Raw genomic sequence first — 18,507 nt, 5'->3', positions numbered from 1 at the left:
AGCAGAGCAAAAAAAAGCACAGGGGTTGTTTTTTTTTTAATTTTTGCCCTTTGCAATCAAGTTTATACACCATCTTTCTCTTTAGCCCTTAAATAATTACAAAAAAAAAATACTCTTACCACTGTTGCTTTCCCTAAGTTCCAAATCTTGGGGTGTATGTTCTGCATATCGGACATGCCTATTCTCTTTTCTTCTTCTCATACGATTAACCACAGAAAATGAAGATGCTAGAACTGGAGAATCTGGAATAACTTCTTCTGCCTCCACTGCTTGCTGCTTTTGCACCCTGGAGACCAAATCAAGTGGTCAAATAAAAGCCCAAGTCATGAAGATGAAGAGTTTTCACTTCAGCAAGCAGGACAATCACACAGTACGAGAACCCAACAATTCTGGAAATACAGCCACCTCAATAAGATTACACTGTAAAAAAGTCATATTCAACCCAGTTTTTAGATACATCTAACAAAAGATTAACAATTGCTCCATCAAGCCCAAGAACAGCATAGCCCAAGAACCCTAGCTCTTCACATTTGAAGTCAACTTACAACTGCACTATGGAAGCCCTTTTTCCCAGATGAAGCTAGGTACTGTAGAGGTTATAGCTTGTCCTCTGAAGCAGGTGCTTCTTTAACAAAAGAATGCTGAAATGGATGGATCAGTGTCTCCCCCCCTGTATGGAAATCCCTGTACATCTTCACAGTTTATGACCCCGAGATTGGCTGAGTTGGTTAGAGCATGGTGCTGGATAACACCAAGATCCTGGCTTCACTCCCTGGATGGGCCATTTGCTTAAGAGCTGGACTTGATGATCCTTGTTGGGTCCTTTCCAATTTAGGATATATTCATTGATTAGAAATGCTGCCTTAAATACAAAATAAAAGCTTTTGGACAATTTTAAATAGTACTGAATAGCACTGTATTCAAAGCAATCCCCCTCCAAAGCATTGATGTTACCTCTAACTCAACTCAAAAAGGTCTTCAGGGAATAATGTAAAAAAGCATGGAAAAAAGTAATGTAAAATACAAGATGAGCTATGAAGTTTACCTTCTCTCACACTGTCAGCTCTAGCAGCCTGCCGGAGAGTAGGTATATAAAAACCGGTGTAACAAACAACGTCTTTTCTTTCCAAAAATTCTATCTATACATAGTGAGGAAATAACAACAAAAAAGGACTGATTTTGGATCTTTGAATTTAAATAGTTTGTTTAGTACTTCACAAGGGGCTAACTGCCCTATGGTGGTGGCAGTGAGATGTGGAAGAGGCAGTAAAAGAAAAGCACACAGAAATCTAACTCAGCCTGCTTGGTCATCTTCCTGCAATTGCATTTTCCCTTAAGATTCTCAAGAGAAAACACAGGCCAAAAGATAACTTCCTAACTATAAAGAGAAGGATATAAGATTTTGATTTAAGGGAAGAAGAGGAAATACAGATAAATTTTTGCTTGCATTGAAGCTGAACCACAACATCTTATATAAAATAAGGTAATGGAAACTTTAAAAAGCTGTCTGGCTTGAGACAAAAAGCATTTTTGCAGTTAGGCTTTTTACCACTACTAACTTGGAACACTTAATGATGAATACTGATGCACTGATGCTTTCAAGTCTTGATGAATCCCTTTTGGGATTTTGTAATTCCTCTTTTCTAGCATATTTACAAAGAAAGCACTGAAAAACTGTATTATCTACTACCAATTTCTTAAGACACAAATCAAAATAAACAACAGAGCAATATATTAATCAATTTACTTTGCAAATTTAAGTTAGCTGCTAGAGTTCTCTTTAAATTTACTGGCACACATGGCCTTGTTTGACAAATGAACCAACTAAAAATATATTTTTCTGCACCTTACTTCTATATAAACCAAGAGGTAGGATGGTTTCTACATACCATCACAGAAAAAAACCACCAAATGAAGCAGCTGCCCTACATACTGTACATCATAACTATGTAATAAATAACTTCTGAATCACAGATTTATCTGAGACCCCAGGAGAGGTTTTTGCATAAATTTCCTTGCTGCTCCCATCCATGCGTAATGAAATCTCAATGTCATAAAGGATCCGATAATACAATTCTTCTACACTTCCACTGATTTCACTTATATGGAGAATTCTCAGATTTTTATTCCTAATATTATAATGTGGTTACAAAATACAGAAGACTGCAAAAATCTGATTTCATATCATGCAGTGGAAACAATATGCTACTTTGCACCTACAATGTGATGATATTATATCAATCTAAGTTGCTAATTCTAAATAAAGTACCATGACTATAGCTCAACCAAACCAACCAAATGCAGTAGTATTAAAACTGCAGTTCCAGCCTTGTAAATTACTGTTCATCCACTCAACTCTGCACTTATTTAAATGATCACCTAACATGCAAAGCAAATAACATATTGTGTCATTGGTCATTGTCAGATTTCCTGCATTGGCCAGAGATTTTTAGTGGAAGCTCGGGTCATGAAGTATGTTACCCCAAGAAAATTAAATGCATACATAAAAAAGAAAGGACAACGAAGGTGCAAAGATGGAAGACAAACCAAGAAATACAAAGGAATAGGGCTGCAGTCATTCTGAACTGAACTCTAGTTGTTTCACTCCCTACTGAAGTTGAATTCTGACAGAGACAAGAAATAAGCCTTATGCATAAAAAAACCTTCTGTATCAAGTCCACACATCCTGTCCCATTTCTCCCAGGCATGTACACAACTTAGTCACAGATAGGGAAAAGTGAGATAATTTTCAGATGATGTCAGACCACAACAAGAAAGGAACACTACCTCTGCCTTGCACAGTACACCACATTCACATATTAACAACAACATTAGATGGCACATTCTTACTATAGCAGATTAAAATTTCAGTCAGTTTGTAGCTCATTATTTCTATGTCTTTTTTTCCAAATTTACTATAGTATTTTTCTTTTAAAATTGCAAAATTATAATAAGTTTATTTTAAAAATGTATTGCAAGATCCTGGGACTTTTGACTATTTAAGTAACTACTTTTCTGAAGTCTTAGTCTAGGAGGAAACATAAGGTAAAGAGGCAACCAAGGAATAAAAGCATGATATGTAAGGCTTTGCTATGCACTGTGATCAGAAGTCAAGAAAAATTTCTATGATAAATTCACTTCTCCCAGTTTTACTCCCAGTTTAAAACAAGATGCACACAGATAAAAGAAAATAAAAATTTGCACAACAGAAGGCAGCTGGGCTTATGTTGTTACGTTGTGGCAGTAGGCTATCTTATCATAGTCTATCTATCAGAAAGAGGAAACAAGATTTAAAGACTTAAAAGCTGATATTTATATTCCCAGACATTTCTACTGAGGAATGGGGGAATATCCCAAACAACCCAAAACTTACTCTAGCTCCTTCTGTAATTGCTGGAACTGTTCAGTTAACTTTTTATTCTCATCTTGTAAGTTGTTTTTTTCATTCACTGAAATTTATGGAAAAAAGTATTTAAAAAATCATTACACACATATTAACATAATAATATTGTCCTTGAAGGAAACAGAACCAATTGTAAAATGTAATACCATGCACCTTCTCTGTGGTTTACAAAAATTAAGTTTCAAGCTAGCCATTTAAAAAGTAGTAAAATGACATGTTAGAAAAGGCAGAGGTGACACAATTACTGTATCACAACATTAGTTCTACACAATCATTAATTACTTTTGTCCACATACACACAAGTGAGACTGTGTTGTAAAGATGAGTGAACGGCTCACTTGCCTCCATGGACAAAATTGCTACCTTAGACTAAGGATAACCTATGAAATACAAAGCAATTTGAATTTGCTTTCAGCCACTAGTGCAACCATTAAGCCTTTCTTCCAAGCTGTCTCAAACTAACATAGTGATAGCTCCAACTCTTCCGTCCACTTTAATTTTTATGTTTTTGTTTTTATTTTGCTGTTGTCTATTTTGCCTCTAGATTCCTCAAATTATCTTTTTCATTGTTCTACAGATCTCAAGCCAAACCCATGGGAGCCTACTGTTGTGTCACAGCTCAAGATTTGTACCTAATAGGTGCCACCTTGATTTTTAAGGTTCAGAGCTATATTTAGAGATTGGCTGTACCCTGTTTGCTGTTCATCATTAAATTCACAACTCAGAATAATTTTATGTAAGTGCTCAATATTAGAAGTCCTTAAAACACTGATGTGTTCTGTATTAGCATAGTATTTCCACAATTTACTAAAGCACCAAAAAGCTAATTTTTGTCTAGCATTTCCTGTATTTTAAATCTCATTTAATGTCTGCTTGTTCTTGACAAATAAAGACAATTAAATGATACAAAATAATTAATGGTAAGGATACCATTAACATTCAAAAATTCTGTCCTTTATTATTGTATGCTTTATACAACCAATCTTTCCAAACTCTCTTTATGAACATATTTCTGTCCTGCTTGTGTATCACCCGAAACAAACAGTGTAATTTGTGTCATATGTTCTATTTCTTGATTTCAAAATGAGCTGGCTACAAGCTGCCAGGTATAAAGCTATTTTTTGTGGCGTCAGTTGGTTATGTGACAGTTATGGGTTTACTGCAGTTAAAGTCCAAGATCAACTACAGGACACAAGCTGGATCCACTTCTGTCTGAACTTGATACTTTGCAATCACCAGTTCCTTTTGAAGTCAGTGTATTCTTAGGAAAGCTGGCAATCATTCTAGCTGTAGGAATAAACAGAAGCAGTCACATTTTATCTAAAGTAGCTACTTTACAGTGTAAGATTTTCCACGTCAGTTCACTTTCAGTATCAGCACTTCAATCTAAGAAGGTGGGTCAAATGACTAGTCACTGGTATGTTACATATTTTCAGACTGTACAGTTAAGTATCCCCTGACTGAACTTTCTGGGCTTACTAAACACACCGCATATAAATTATATCAAGTTACAGGAATAACTGGAGAACCAGTTTACAAAATAGCATGTTCTGTCTTCAGGCTTGGGGATAAAACTCACTAAGCTCAGTTATAAGTTTGAGATTCTGCTGCCGGATATTTTCAAACTCTTGCTGCTTCTTTCTCATATGTTCTTCGGTTACAGCACAGCGATCACATAACCCCGCTCTCAATCTACAATAAAATGAACAGAAAAAGGTCCCTCTGTTAAAAAAATATTGCCATGCATGAAGCAGATACCAACGTTTAACAGACCTTTTGAACAATGAAAACCAGAGAACTTCTGACAGCTGTGCAGAACACCACTAAGTACTGTGGTTTTATACATTCACATAGCAATGTTTTGAGATTTCTAAACAATCTAATACTATACGCTCTAACATTTGCATAAATGATTGTAAGTACTGGATGCTTCTAAAGCAACATGCATTACTTTATATAATAAAGTGGAGCATGCGACACCTTGCCACTGAAAACCTTTGTAAGGCATCCTACTAAAAATACTGTTAGATATAAATCACCATTTTATGTAAAGTTCATTCAAGAAAATACAAATAAGCAAATCACTTCACTAAACAGAATTACTACCTCATTTAAGAAGGATATGTACTGTCATTAAGCAAAATAATAAAATAAAAAGGACAAATAGTAATTTCACTCTTAACAACTGCCAAGCAAATGTGAAACCCTTTATCTTTATCTAAGCACCAATAATTTGAAGTGGATACAAAAGTTCATGAGAGGCATTGACTCCACTGTCTCTAATAGTTCAGATTAGCTGTTTAAAATACATCCATGATCAGAAAAGGACTGGTTAGAATCACTCCATCTTACCTGACACATTCATTCATGCAATGAAATATGTGCTCATTTTATAGTTGATAAATGGAATATATTTATTTCTGGTACACAGCAAAAAGCTAACAGTGTTACCAAAGTGAAAACCAGACTCTCTTTTGCCTGCTAAATAAGAAACCAGTAAGTCAAAAGCTCTCCATTGCTGATGCTACTACATCAAGTATTAAAAAATCCCAATTAAACAAACTATGTAACTTTCCAATTTCACAGCTGAATATTGGAAATAAAACCCATACCTGTTTATTGGTGTTTTAATATTGTGGAATTATGGCAAGAGTAAAATACTGAAATGCCTTTTCATACTAGCTTATCTGAATGTGTAACAAACACAGCATTACAATCTCCTTGTATTAAGTCAGTTGAAATACTTCTTTTGTTTTTCACAATGTGAGTAATTCATCTGCTAAGGGATTAGAAAAGTCCATCCAGACCATGAATGCCTGTCTACTTACATGGTATGAAAGTTTATTACCTGCATGGCTAAAGCTTATCCCTACTGCCTTTCACAGAGAAATGGAGTTGAAAGTAAAAGTAGAGTATCACAGCTCAAAATTTGAGGTAACATTGGAATAATGGAAAATCATTTACTATGTAATGATCTCCTGTTCCCAGAAAGCTTCTGAGAGCCTATTAACAGCAAATTTACCATATACTTTCCAAAACAGGTATAGTTTTTAAAGAAGGAAAAATGCACTGTAATTTCATGTCTATTTGTTTTGCTTTGCTGCACCAGATTAAACAGAAACAAATTAGGAAAGAGTAGAATGGATCAATATGTGAGGAGAACACCTAAGTCCAAAAAAAGGTAACAGATGGAACCTATGATCAAATTCAGGTAAAACAGGCAATTGCTAAAAAAGACCCCCTCAAATTGAAACATTTCCTAGTGAGTTATTTCATTAGTTTCACAACATAGTATATAGCCTTTGGGTTTTGTACTCGTATTACATCTTGATCAATATAAAATTTAACTGTACAAAGATGGATACAAAAGAACAAACCTGAAAATGTCTGTATGCTTCCAAGCTGCTCTATTCTAACTTCTTTTGAAACTGAACTAAACAAGATAAGCACTTTGAAGATAACAATAGAACAGAAATTGTTATTTATTTTTATTCATTACTGATTTTATGTTTAATTATATAGATGAGATAAATAAATATATATGTTATATATTTATTGATTGCTCTTCAGAAAAATGTAAATTCTACACCTTTGCCTATAACACACTATTTGGATTGCATTAGAAAAGGACTGGCTTACTAAAACAAAAATCAATAATCCCACACCAAAACACAATAAACTCAACTTGCAAAGTATCCAGAGCTACTCTGTGAGAGCAAAACTCAACAAACTCAAAAGCCAGAAGACACTACTTCACCTGTCTTCTAAAACCTTGATAGTGTCATGAAGTGCTTTTTGCTGTTCTCTGAGCTGTTGGTTTTTGGTATAGAACTCTTCAAGCCTCTCTGCATCCCTGAAAAGAAAAGGAGGAAAAATTAGTTCTAGCTTTAAATTGCAGTAATTACTTTTTCACTAGAGAATTTTCTCTGGCATGTTTCTTTCATATCCTCAGGAAATGTGATTATCATGAGCACAAATATTATGTTGAAGATACACAAAGCTAGTGTTTCTGATTAATAATTTACAAATGACAGAGGAAAGATGCAGCTAGTTTCTAATTCATAATACAGGTGATCTTCTGTTATATACCTTTTGTTCAGGTAAAAACTAGAATTAATGACAGTCAAGACATAAAAGCTAACAATGTTCAAGCAACAATTTCAGAGAATAAACTCAAAGACTTCTCTTACACTTTACTGTGTTGTGGAGCTGAGGGGAATCTAATGGGAGCTTCCACAATAAGGTTGTTTTGTTCTTGTCATATCAGTGAGTAAATTATGCAGTGTGGCAAACCACATTAAGTTTGGAAATCTCTGAAAAGTCTTTAGATCCATTAGAAGTTTACTTCCTCAAGAAGAAATTCTCTATAGAGCATGTATTCCCATAATATGTATAAAGACAAAAGAAGTCTCTTTACAAAATGCTCAGAAGCAGTTCATCTTGTAGAAAATACCTTCTCTAAAAACCAGAACTAATTAATTGACAAAGAATATTTTCTCCTTAAAAGAGCTAAGGAAAAATAGTCATGTTAACTCCCCAGTTTCAGCTCCCTTTTAATGTTATTATCAGATCACAACATCTCTTCAAGATGAAAACATGGTACGCGTGACAACCACACAATTATTTTCTACAGGAATATTAATGTTCAATAAAAGCTAAATGCCTGAACCTGTGTAACATGACAGTGGCTAACTTCTGAGAAATTCTCAGTTCTTCTTTCTACCATGGAATACTTTGTATATATCCATGAAAGCAGTTGTTTGTTTTCAGTGTGCCTGAGATGGATTATTTGTGGAAGTCATGAAATCGGCTCATGAAAAGCTGTTAAGCACACACACACACACACACACACAGCAGGAAATGAAAACATATTTACTAACTTGATACAGTTCTTTTACACAAACAAACTTTTCATTTGGCACTGTCCCTTTAACATATGTTTAGCTAACCACATTTTCATATTGCTGGCATTACAGTAGTTCAAGAAACTAGCAATCATAGGTAATAAAGTGAATGGGACAGCTGGAAGCTTCTACAGTGTACAATCACAAGCATATTTAATTAAACTGTAATTTAAGTACAGATGCTTTATTTTTCTGTACTATCACACAGGCCCACATAGGCCATTCCAACTGCATATGCAACCTATAAAACAGCTACATGCAAACAGCATGAGGGACCATTTAAGGCTTGTACTTCTACTTGGGAAACACAAAATGTTAAAGTTCTCTTACCTCAGTTCACTAACCAAGTACAGCCAGGCCATGGCAAAATTCAAAGTCTGACAAAAGCAGGCTGTATTTTCCTGATGTTTAGGACATTAAAAAATCCCTCCAACAAAAAAACTAAAACCACAAATAATCCCCTCATTTTTCTGTTTATACCACTCACAGGAGGCTTAAAATAGCAAATTTAAAAATTGTTTCTTGTCAGTTAGATGTCATTCTATGGCATTAAGTCACTTGCAATAAATAAGGAAGATATTGATGTACACTAATACTGCATGCCTTTCACCTAAACCCTGTAAAATGCCCCATGAAGACAGTAACACAACAGAAGTAACTAAGCTTTTGTTTGGGTTTTCTTTTCTTAAAATTTCAGTGCACCTGATAAACATGACAGACTCTGTGGCTATGAAGGCGCTGCATAATGGCCGGTCTCTGACCTAGGGTTTACAAGTCATTAGCTCCAATGCTGGAGTGGGATACAAAATAAGGTGCTCATTGTCAGCTTATTACCAAGTTTGAAATACTAAACCCCAGGTATTCAGATGCAGCAAGGAGAACAAGACCTCCTATGTAACAGTACTGTATCCACAATGTGGCAGCTGTAGAAAGATTCCAACAAACAATGACTAACCTATTTGGTACTTGTTCAGTCACATCACTGATAATATTTCTCATCTAGAAAACTGACTGATCAATTTAAGACTCCAGAGCAGGAAAGCAACTTATGATACAGCAGGTTAATATCAAAAGTAAGAGATAATTTCATCATTTCAAATTAAAAATGAGCAACTACTTAATTTATAAATTATACTTAAGAAATAACACATCCTGTAAAGAGCTCTGTACACCTGCAGATAACTTTAGCTGAATTATTAAAGTAAGCAGAGTATTTTACACCTCTAAAGAAAGAATCCATGAAACCTTAATTGATCTTACAAGAATTGCAGCTCATCAATGGGACTATGACTCTCCTTTAATAAATTAATCATTAGGATGAGTACTTACAAGCATCTTTCCTTTTTCAACTTAGATATTTTCAGCTGTAAGCCTGAAAAGTGGAAAGAAGAATTATATGTTATGGAATTCTGATTTTAAAAAATGAGTGAGACAATAAATTAACTCCCCGTTTACCACTGTTATCTGCAAAGAGAGACAAAAAATGTCAATAATCTGGAGAGAAAAAGGTTCCTTCTGGACTTTTTGAGTGTGTTCTACAGGATCTTGGAAACAAATATAGTCATTGTGATCTCCAGGAAATAAGGACTTAAGCAAACACACAGATTTCCACTTACACAAGTAAACAAACACCTTTGTGAAATAACCACACATGAATAGCCAGCACTGTCAATATATTTTCATTGACTATGCCCACAGAAATAGCATAAAATATGTTCTGTGTGCACATAAATTCATAATACAACACTGGAAATGAAGCATCCAATCAATGAACTGAAAAATGCTTTACAGTGCATATGCATAAAGGAAACATTAAAAAGATGTGATTTAAGGCTTTAAAGCACAGAAGGACAACATCCTTCTTTGGAGACGAGCTACCAGATTGTCTCAGTCAAAGCTTCCTTGGACTACCTGAAGGTGAATTGATGAATGATATTTCATCTGTGGCCTTTCTCCCCCATAAGAGTTCCACACTCCTAACTACATTCTGAGCAGAAGGAAAAAGATTTTCAAATACAACTGATGTTCTCAGCAGGAGTGGGCAGCTGACAGCCCAGGGGACAGAACACTGTTGAGCCAATCTGCTTGGAAGGTCTTGGGTGCATTTGTATGTGCATAGAGACAAGAAGATATTTGTGGACAAAACAATTTAACAAGTGGGACACAGTGCTATGGAAATTTATGTGATATTACCCACACACAAGCTAGCCATTCCTATTCCAAATAAACAGAAATAATCAGACCCCAATGACAGAACAGTTTCTTAAACAAAAATACAAGAGAAATTTTCATATCCATCAGAAAATAACATTTCCTAGCATGGTTATTTTCTTCTAACTATGAAAAGTTGCTACCAACTTCAGGCTGAACATTAGGTGTCTTTTAAGCTCTCTTGCAAAAGCATTATGCATTTAGGATAGCAGGATAAACTTATAAAACCAGAACACTTGTAAGAAAACTTCAGACTATTTTGAATTTTAGCCTAAATACAGAGTTGATACTACATCTTACTATAGAAAATGTAGGTTAAGGCAGCTAACAGACTATTTTTTTTCTCCACTACCACACTCAACTAGGAATAGCTCTAAGGGAAAAATTAATTGCTTGAGAAGGTTCACTCCTCAGGCCACTTAAAATGTCAAGCCAGCCACAGACTCAGTGAACCCATACTTGCTACAAGATGCCAGTGAGACAATGAGTTAAAAATGCAGACAGACTACTTAAAAAATTATTAGGAAATATAGCAAGATTTCTTTTATCTCCAAGTGTTCAGCACCTGTGAGAAGTTATGTTCTATCATGCAGATCAGCAGAGAAAGAGGGTTTATTTTTTTAAGCAGTTGCTATTCATCAAGTCAATTAGGCATCTGCAATTAGAACCCCTATAAAGCTTGCTTTAAAGCTGCTCCACGCCCATCGGAAGGAATGAAGCTGCACAACAATGCATCTCCTGTATGAACAGGTAGTCTGTTCAGCAAGTATTTAGGATTGTAACTTTGGCAACCTGAGCAACCAATTGAAGAGGCAGGGCTCAAAAGGCCCAGCACTGTGCTACAGGTAACACTATCTCCTCTCTCACCTGAATTCAGGAGGAACTAAACTAGTTACTTAAAGGTTGCATTTTTTCTTAGTTCAAATGACTGCAATGAGAAGGCAGGAAACCAGCCTGATACATTTATCCAAGAGCCTTGAATTACTCCATCTGCTGTAGTCTCTTCCTTTTACTTTTCCAGAGCATTGAGAGTTTTTAAGCATGCTCATTTAAGGAGCTTGGGTTTTTCGGATTTCCTTATTTAACATAGGGAGCACATAAAACTCTGTGGAACTACACTATGTCCCTTCCCAATTCAATTTTATCTTTTACACAATATTTTTATGGAATAGACAAGCTGTAGATTTATATAATCTACATTACCTAAAGCTTGTAAGTGCATTAGTAAATGACGCCTATTAAAGCAACAGAGACTTTATTTAAACTATCATTAGGCAGATTAATTAAATTATTTTATGAAACTTGCTATGTGATTAGACTATATGGCTGTAATATTTCAATTAATGGCTATGATCATTTCTGTTCTGATGAATTTTCAAAAGCATTAAATGCACTTCCTTAATGTTGACAGTGCCTGGGAAGACCACAGACTCTTTATCACTGAAGATTTCTTGAAACAAGTTGGACAAGCTACTGTCAGCAATGACACAGACATAATCCTACCTCAAGGGTACAGAGATGGACTAGATGACCTCCTAAAATCCCTTCCAGCTCTGTTTTCTATAATTACTTACTTTTGAGGAACTTCCAGCCATTTCCTTTCCTACAGCAATCTACCAATGAGATTGCTTTCCTTCTAAGTCTCTCCTTCTATGACTACAGTTTTTGTCCATTGATATCTTCTGCTTTTCAGAGGTAGGCAATAATTTAAAAAAACTAGGCAATTTCTTGTATGTAAAACACTGCTCACATTTCTATGCCAATATATATTTTTAGTATAGAGTTTTAGATTTAAATTAATCCTCAGAAACCATCTCAATCCACGTGCAGCAAGCATCTATATAATTATTTCAAGCAAGAGGTAAGGATTACCACCTGTAGAAATAAATCACTTTACAAAAAGCATTATTGAATTCCTTTGAATCTTCTGGGCACTATGGAAGTATCCCACACATAGGAAATAAAAGCAAAGAGTTTTAATGACCGTTATTCTGAGTTGTTAAGCACTTCTGAACTCCATGAAAAGTCAACTGACACTGACCATAACCAGTATTTTGGAAACTGGAATGTAGGTGTTCTACCCATTGTTTCATAATGAACTTAACTTAAATAATAGCTACTTTCAGCTGAAGAAGGCCAAAATTTGGATCTTTTTGGAAGTGATCAGTTTAAAAGAACAAGAAGCTGGATTTCTTTACATAATGGTGAAAAAACACACCCTTTACAATATAGTAATACTGAAATTCAATAAAATCCCTTTCAATTTGCATGAGTTTAAAGTATTCTTCAGTCTACATTTTAAAGGTACAATTCATATAGCATTTCTGACCATGTCAAGTTCATGTGTCATAAATTCTACTTTTCATGGATTTTAAATAAGTATTCCACCATTTCAGTGTTCAGTACATTGTACATGAAAGAAGCTTTTCCAACAACTACTAACTTTCCCTTAATCCACCTTCTACCACCTTTAAAATAATTTTTGCTGACATTCAGATTGGAAACTCATGAGTCAATTTTAATTCTTATTTATAGACTTCAGAAACAAGCAAAGTCTAGGCAAGTCTGTGTTTGATGTTTCTAAAATATCTTCCAGTACCATTTTCTATAAGAGGATCCCCACCTTCTGAAAAAATTAACTATCCTTCAGGCATGTCTTTGATGTTATCATGGAATACCTAATTTTACCTAACACAGTGTGGGACATACTGACAAAGGGCTAGGCATGAAAAAGACTGCCTGGTGGCAAAATTACCTGGCCACACCCTGCATGCATTCTAAAGAGTATCTTGCTTGCATAAAGAAAACCCAAACTTGAAAATCACGTGCTGCACACCCCAAGAAACTAGAGAAAGGGTCACTTAACATAAGTCTCTACATCAGAGCTTTTTGTTTGTTAAGTTTTTGTTGTTCAGACATGCCATAGATTGCCAGATCCCATTCTGTCAGTACTTCCGTGTTTATCTGTGGTTGACATCACACCCACTCCAAAAAGAACCATCAACAATTTAAAAAATTATTATTAAAAAAAGTGGTTTTTTGTAAAACTGTAGCCCATATGTTAATGTAAAGAAATGCTACTGTCTGCTAGAGTTTTTTTCTAGTTGCCATATTGGTATATGCTTTTTGGTTGCTTGTTTGGTCTGGTTTTTTTAATAATCAACAACAAAGTGTCACAGCCTAGTGCTGCAAATAATTGAATCAAGACTTTCAGTAGGAGGCATGTAACATTCATAAATTATAAAACAATCTCCAAGAGTTTTTGAAACCAAGAAGTGATGGTCTAACTGGGCCAAAATGGACAGACCTGAAACTGTTTTGAGGTTAGCAGAAACAACCAAGACCACTAAAATGCCCTAGGTAAAGATCCACTTGCATAACTACAGCTCTTAAATCACAAAAACTCAACTACTTTTATTCCAGCCTAATATAAATACTATTTCATACATAAGGAAAAACTTCTTCGAAGACACAGTCTAATATTGTTTCAATTCCATCCAAAAGAATGGATCATGTGACTTTAGATTAGCAGAACAAAATGTTAACTTATTTAATGTTTTTAGCAAAAAGCCCTTACGAATGCTCCTTTTAAAACAATATTACAATAGCAATATATGTAGTGCAATAATTCATCTTTTTTTAATTACTGAAGAATGAAGAGACACTAACAGCCAATCTGTAGTAAAATTGTTATTACAAGTCACATAATGTATGAATAATCAAATTATAAAAACATTACAAATTTTGTTGAGAAAATGTAGAACACTAAAATCTGAAGAAATGATTTTCACTTCAGTAACATTAATCTGCAGTGTGATTTTGCATAAGTTAGGGGAAATAAACAATGCAAATAATTTTAATGTATCTGAAGTAACTAAAGCCAAAAGAAAAAGAAAATAATCCATTGAATTACATGGTTTGGAGATTTGAATCACAATCCATTAAAGGTAAAGTAACACATAGATATTTTGTAGGCAAGCAGAGACTCCATGTAACATTGTGTTACTTTTTCTTCACTGACCTAGCAAATCATTTATGTGTGTTGATAGTTTAATCCTGTTAAACCAGGCTTAGGTGGTCAATCTCTAAGGATCATTTGTAATCATCAGGTCCAACTTTCTGCATAACTGAAAACATTAAAAATCTATTTAGTTCCATGCAGAGTATTTTGGTTCAAAGTTTTCCTGTGGTAACTGACAAACATCAACTTTAACCTGAAACCCAACCTTCAATGATTTACCTTGTACTTCTTTATCATGACATTCCTTCAGTTTGGACCACAGTTCTTTGAAGAAATCTCCTGCAGGTTCTGCAGAACTAGGGCTGCCACAGCTTCCTCCAGATGCATTCATATTGCTTTTTCCTGCTCCCAGTTTCTTTGACTTGCAGAACTGGCTCACTCTCAAACTTGATATTTTAAATTACATAGTTATGAAACTGTTTCTGAAGAGGGGTGTACATCTGTAACAACAGAATGAAAACACTTACATTTGAATTTATCAGAGCATAACTTGTAGCCATAGATGAAATGCAAAGTTTACTTATCCTTGTTGAGGGTATATATTTAAATACTTTCATAGTGACAGTCACCCTGAAAGCTAAGTATTGCTGCAGGTAATTACAAACTGATATTTGCTAAGTATTTTGCTGCAGGTAATTACAAACTAACAGAATTTTCCTTCCCTTAAAAAGCTATCAACTTAAAATTAGATTAAAACACTTAAGAGTCTTTATTTTTTTTCTTATCTAAAGATAGAATAATACCAAATTCCTGTTTTCCAAAAGTAAGCCATAGTACCAAAATCTGGCTGTCAGCAATAGAATTTGTCATAAGTTTTATCAGAGATGGATTTGTCTATACACATCCTTTATATAAATTTGGATTCAAATGACACGCTTTTGTAAAGAAAAGCTCACATCCCCTTCAAATGTTCACAATTCTATATTAAAATGATTCCCATTCCCTGATGAAAAAAAAGAATTGGAGAGTAATCACAAAAATCTATAAATTGCCAAAACATTAATATTTGAGAAGAACAATCAAAGTCAGCTATCTCTATCTTAGAAGCTTGACTGCCTACAAAATTTAGGATAATCTTACCCATAATTCTCAAAAACCCAAAAAAAGGGTTTTTTTTACAGAGATGATGCCCTCAGGCAAACTACAGAGGAAGCATGGTACTCAGATCTGGCTCTGAGCCAAGGCAAGATTCAATTCTACTGGCACTGGGTGTCCAATACTGAAATACTCCTGTAATCTCTGTCCTTCCGTTTCCCTGCGTGAAACTGGACATTCTAAGTTTTCCCCATTTTTATGCAGTCAGTTTAAAACAAACACTTCTGAACAGGGACTGTAATTACCAGGTGGACATCGCTATCTCTATGACCTTGTAATATAAAATGCAGTAAGGAAAAAAAGATATTTTGTACTATTCCTGAATTAGCAACTTGAGCAAGCAAACCACCATGCCTATACTAACAAATGGAAGGAACAATTTGCTCTCAAATTTTTGAGGTATAAGTTGTAGTTCAGATGATACAAGGCCTATGATTAGTCAAGAAGCTGCATTTCCTATCTTGAAAGCCTTCAAACAACTTAGAGTATCTGAATGCAGCTGCTGGTTTAGCTGGTCCCCCAGATTTACCACAGCAAAATGTTCAGTCCAGTGGTCAGTAACCAAGTTTAGGGCCTGCAGGCTTTGGTTCCACTCTCCTGTCTCATCTCTCTGTGCACTGTTTTAAGTCACTTTTTTGCAGTCTGGCTGTCTTTACAATGGAATAAAAATAATGGAACAAAACATTATTCTCAACAGAAACACTCGAACTGTATGTTTTCTATAGTATGAGGATATTTAAATGTTACAATAATGAAGCCAGCAGCTCCACATTTGCTTTAACCTGCTCTGTCCATAGCAAATTCAGTGCCTATTTCAGGATATGGCTTCATGTTAACAAATGCTATCTTCAGAGAAATCCTTAATAGAAAATAAAATTACCCTGTGAAATTAGCAATGCCTACAAGTCTTCAACAGAAGTTGAACAGTGATTTGCTTGCATCTTTGCAGCTGAAATGCTCCACTTTTTGTGCAGCCACATTAAGCCATCTTACAACACTTCTTTGTGGAACCAATTGCCTAGTGAAATTAGGAATGACTTTTAAACTCTTGCTTTACACCTTCAACAGATGTTTCAGGATCAAGCTTTTTCTCTGTCAAGCACTAGGGCAGTGAAAACCACACGCTTGCTTTCACTTACTGTTTCAGATTTAAGTCTGTCAGATGACTCAACCCCATGGAAAAGTCACCTGACTCTAGACAATAAATGGTGTCCGTAGTGTTTGTTTTGGGTTTTTTTTCCCCAAGATGACTGCAAAAAAAAAAAATACACAAAACCCACTCAAAGTTTCTGCAAATTATTAGTGCATCAACCGACTATAAGTAGGGAAAAAAATAGCAAGGCATTTTCCCAAGCTTCATCTGCCCAAAGATCCCAAAATGATACATTGCTTCCTGCAGGTGCTCAACCTCCCTTAAAGCACAGGGCCCGCAAGAAGCGTTCAAGTGGAGCCTTTGACAGGCCTGGGCAGCTGCACAGGTGTAAAAGTGACGGCTTAGTCTCCAGCCCTAAGGAAGCGCTTTCCAGTCCTTAGGGGGTAAAAGCGCCAGAGCTGGATGTACGGACACTTGCAGGCAGGGACAGCACTGGAAGCTGCTTGGGGGGTGGATGCACAGAGCCAGCCCCTCTCCCGGATGTCATGCTCTGCTGCTATCCTGCCGACTGCCGCTTTCATAGAACCACCTGAAAGCGTCCATTTATTTCCCTCTTCTTCCACAACCCAACTCCCTCCAGCACCGTCAGGCTTTCCACGGCCTCACCAGTGATTGCCTCCAGGAATTCATCAGCACCGATAAAGGCGCCGAGGCCGCTTATCGGTGCTGATACCTTTCAGCCGGGGCCACACCGCCCCTCCGGGATTCGGGGGAGCACACGGCTCCCTGATCCCCGCCGACTGCTCCTACAAACTCAACTCTGCTGCACTTCCCGGCGGTGCACTTCGCTCTCCTTTCCCTCTTGCACCAACATCGCACATAAAACTCACTCGATAGACACGCCGGGATGCTCTGGGAAATCCTGCCATGACCAACACTTGGGAGTTTCCCGCCAGGCTCGGGTCACACCCCGCAGCCGGGACGCCAGAGGAGCGGTATGGCATGTCCCACACGCCGCTTGTCCCGAGCGGCGGAAGCCTCCCAGACGGAGAGAACGGGGCTCCCTCGGGCAGGCGGGGCAGCGCCTGAGGAGCGCCCGGCGGGGTCCCGGGGCCGGTGGGGCCGTGGCGGGCCCGTCCCCGGGGCGGAGCGGGGGCGGCGCGCTCGCGGTCGCTCCCCGGCGGAGGATGAGGAGAGCGCGCGCCGTTACCTGGTTGGCTCCCGGCGGCTCCGCGCGCCGGCGGCGGGAAAAAAGGAAAAACCGCAGCGAGCGCCTTCCCCGCCCGGGGAGGAGGGGCCGCGGGCAACTCTCGCGAGGCTTCTGCGCGGCTCTCGCGAGAGAAGGGAGAGTGAGGGTCTGAGCCCCCGTCCCGGGCGGTCGCCGGGGGGTTCGGGTGGCGGGGGTGGCACAGTGACAGGGTCACAGGATGAGCTGGGTTGGAAAAGAGCACTGAGATCATCGAGTCCAGCCTTTGACCGAACAACACCGTGTCAACTAGACCACAGCACTGAGTGCCACGTCCAGTCTTTATCACCTTCAGTGAGGGTGGCTACCACCTCCCTGGCAGTCCATTCCAGTGTCTAATCACCCTTTCTGTGAAGAAACTCTTCCTAATGTCCAACCAGCCTCCTCTGGAGCAACCTGAGGCCACTTCTTTTTGTCCTGTCCCTTTTGCCTGGGAGGAAAGGTTGACCCCACTTGGCTGCACCCTCCTTCCTGGTGGTTGTGGAGATCCATAAGGTCTCATCCGAGCCTCCTCCAGGCTAAACAGCCCCTGCT

The 18,507-nt window shown here is 37.2% G+C and overlaps 1 protein-coding gene across 1 annotated transcript in view; it reads right to left on the bottom strand.

Moving 5' to 3' along the window:
- The window catches only part of RBBP8 (RB binding protein 8, endonuclease), a 34,204-nt gene extending 16,482 nt beyond the window's left edge, over positions 1-17,722 (bottom strand). The window contains exons 1-7 of the mRNA XM_066546403.1: positions 17,618-17,722; positions 14,759-14,979; positions 9,637-9,679; positions 7,161-7,256; positions 4,983-5,095; positions 3,374-3,449; positions 120-286 (exon numbers count right to left, since the gene is read on the bottom strand). Coding sequence (XP_066402500.1) covers positions 120-286; positions 3,374-3,449; positions 4,983-5,095; positions 7,161-7,256; positions 9,637-9,679; positions 14,759-14,870 — 607 coding nt within the window. The 5' untranslated portion in view covers positions 14,871-14,979; positions 17,618-17,722. The remainder of the gene's footprint in view (positions 1-119; positions 287-3,373; positions 3,450-4,982; positions 5,096-7,160; positions 7,257-9,636; positions 9,680-14,758; positions 14,980-17,617) is intronic.
- Between the last annotated feature and the right edge of the window lie 785 nt (positions 17,723-18,507).

The sequence above is a fragment of the Molothrus aeneus genome, chromosome 1 (genome assembly GCF_037042795.1).
Source record: "Molothrus aeneus isolate 106 chromosome 1, BPBGC_Maene_1.0, whole genome shotgun sequence".
In the NCBI taxonomy this organism is placed as follows: Eukaryota; Metazoa; Chordata; class Aves; order Passeriformes; family Icteridae; genus Molothrus; species Molothrus aeneus.
Note: the sequence above shows the minus strand (reverse complement) of the source record. Positions and strands in the feature narration are given on the sequence as shown.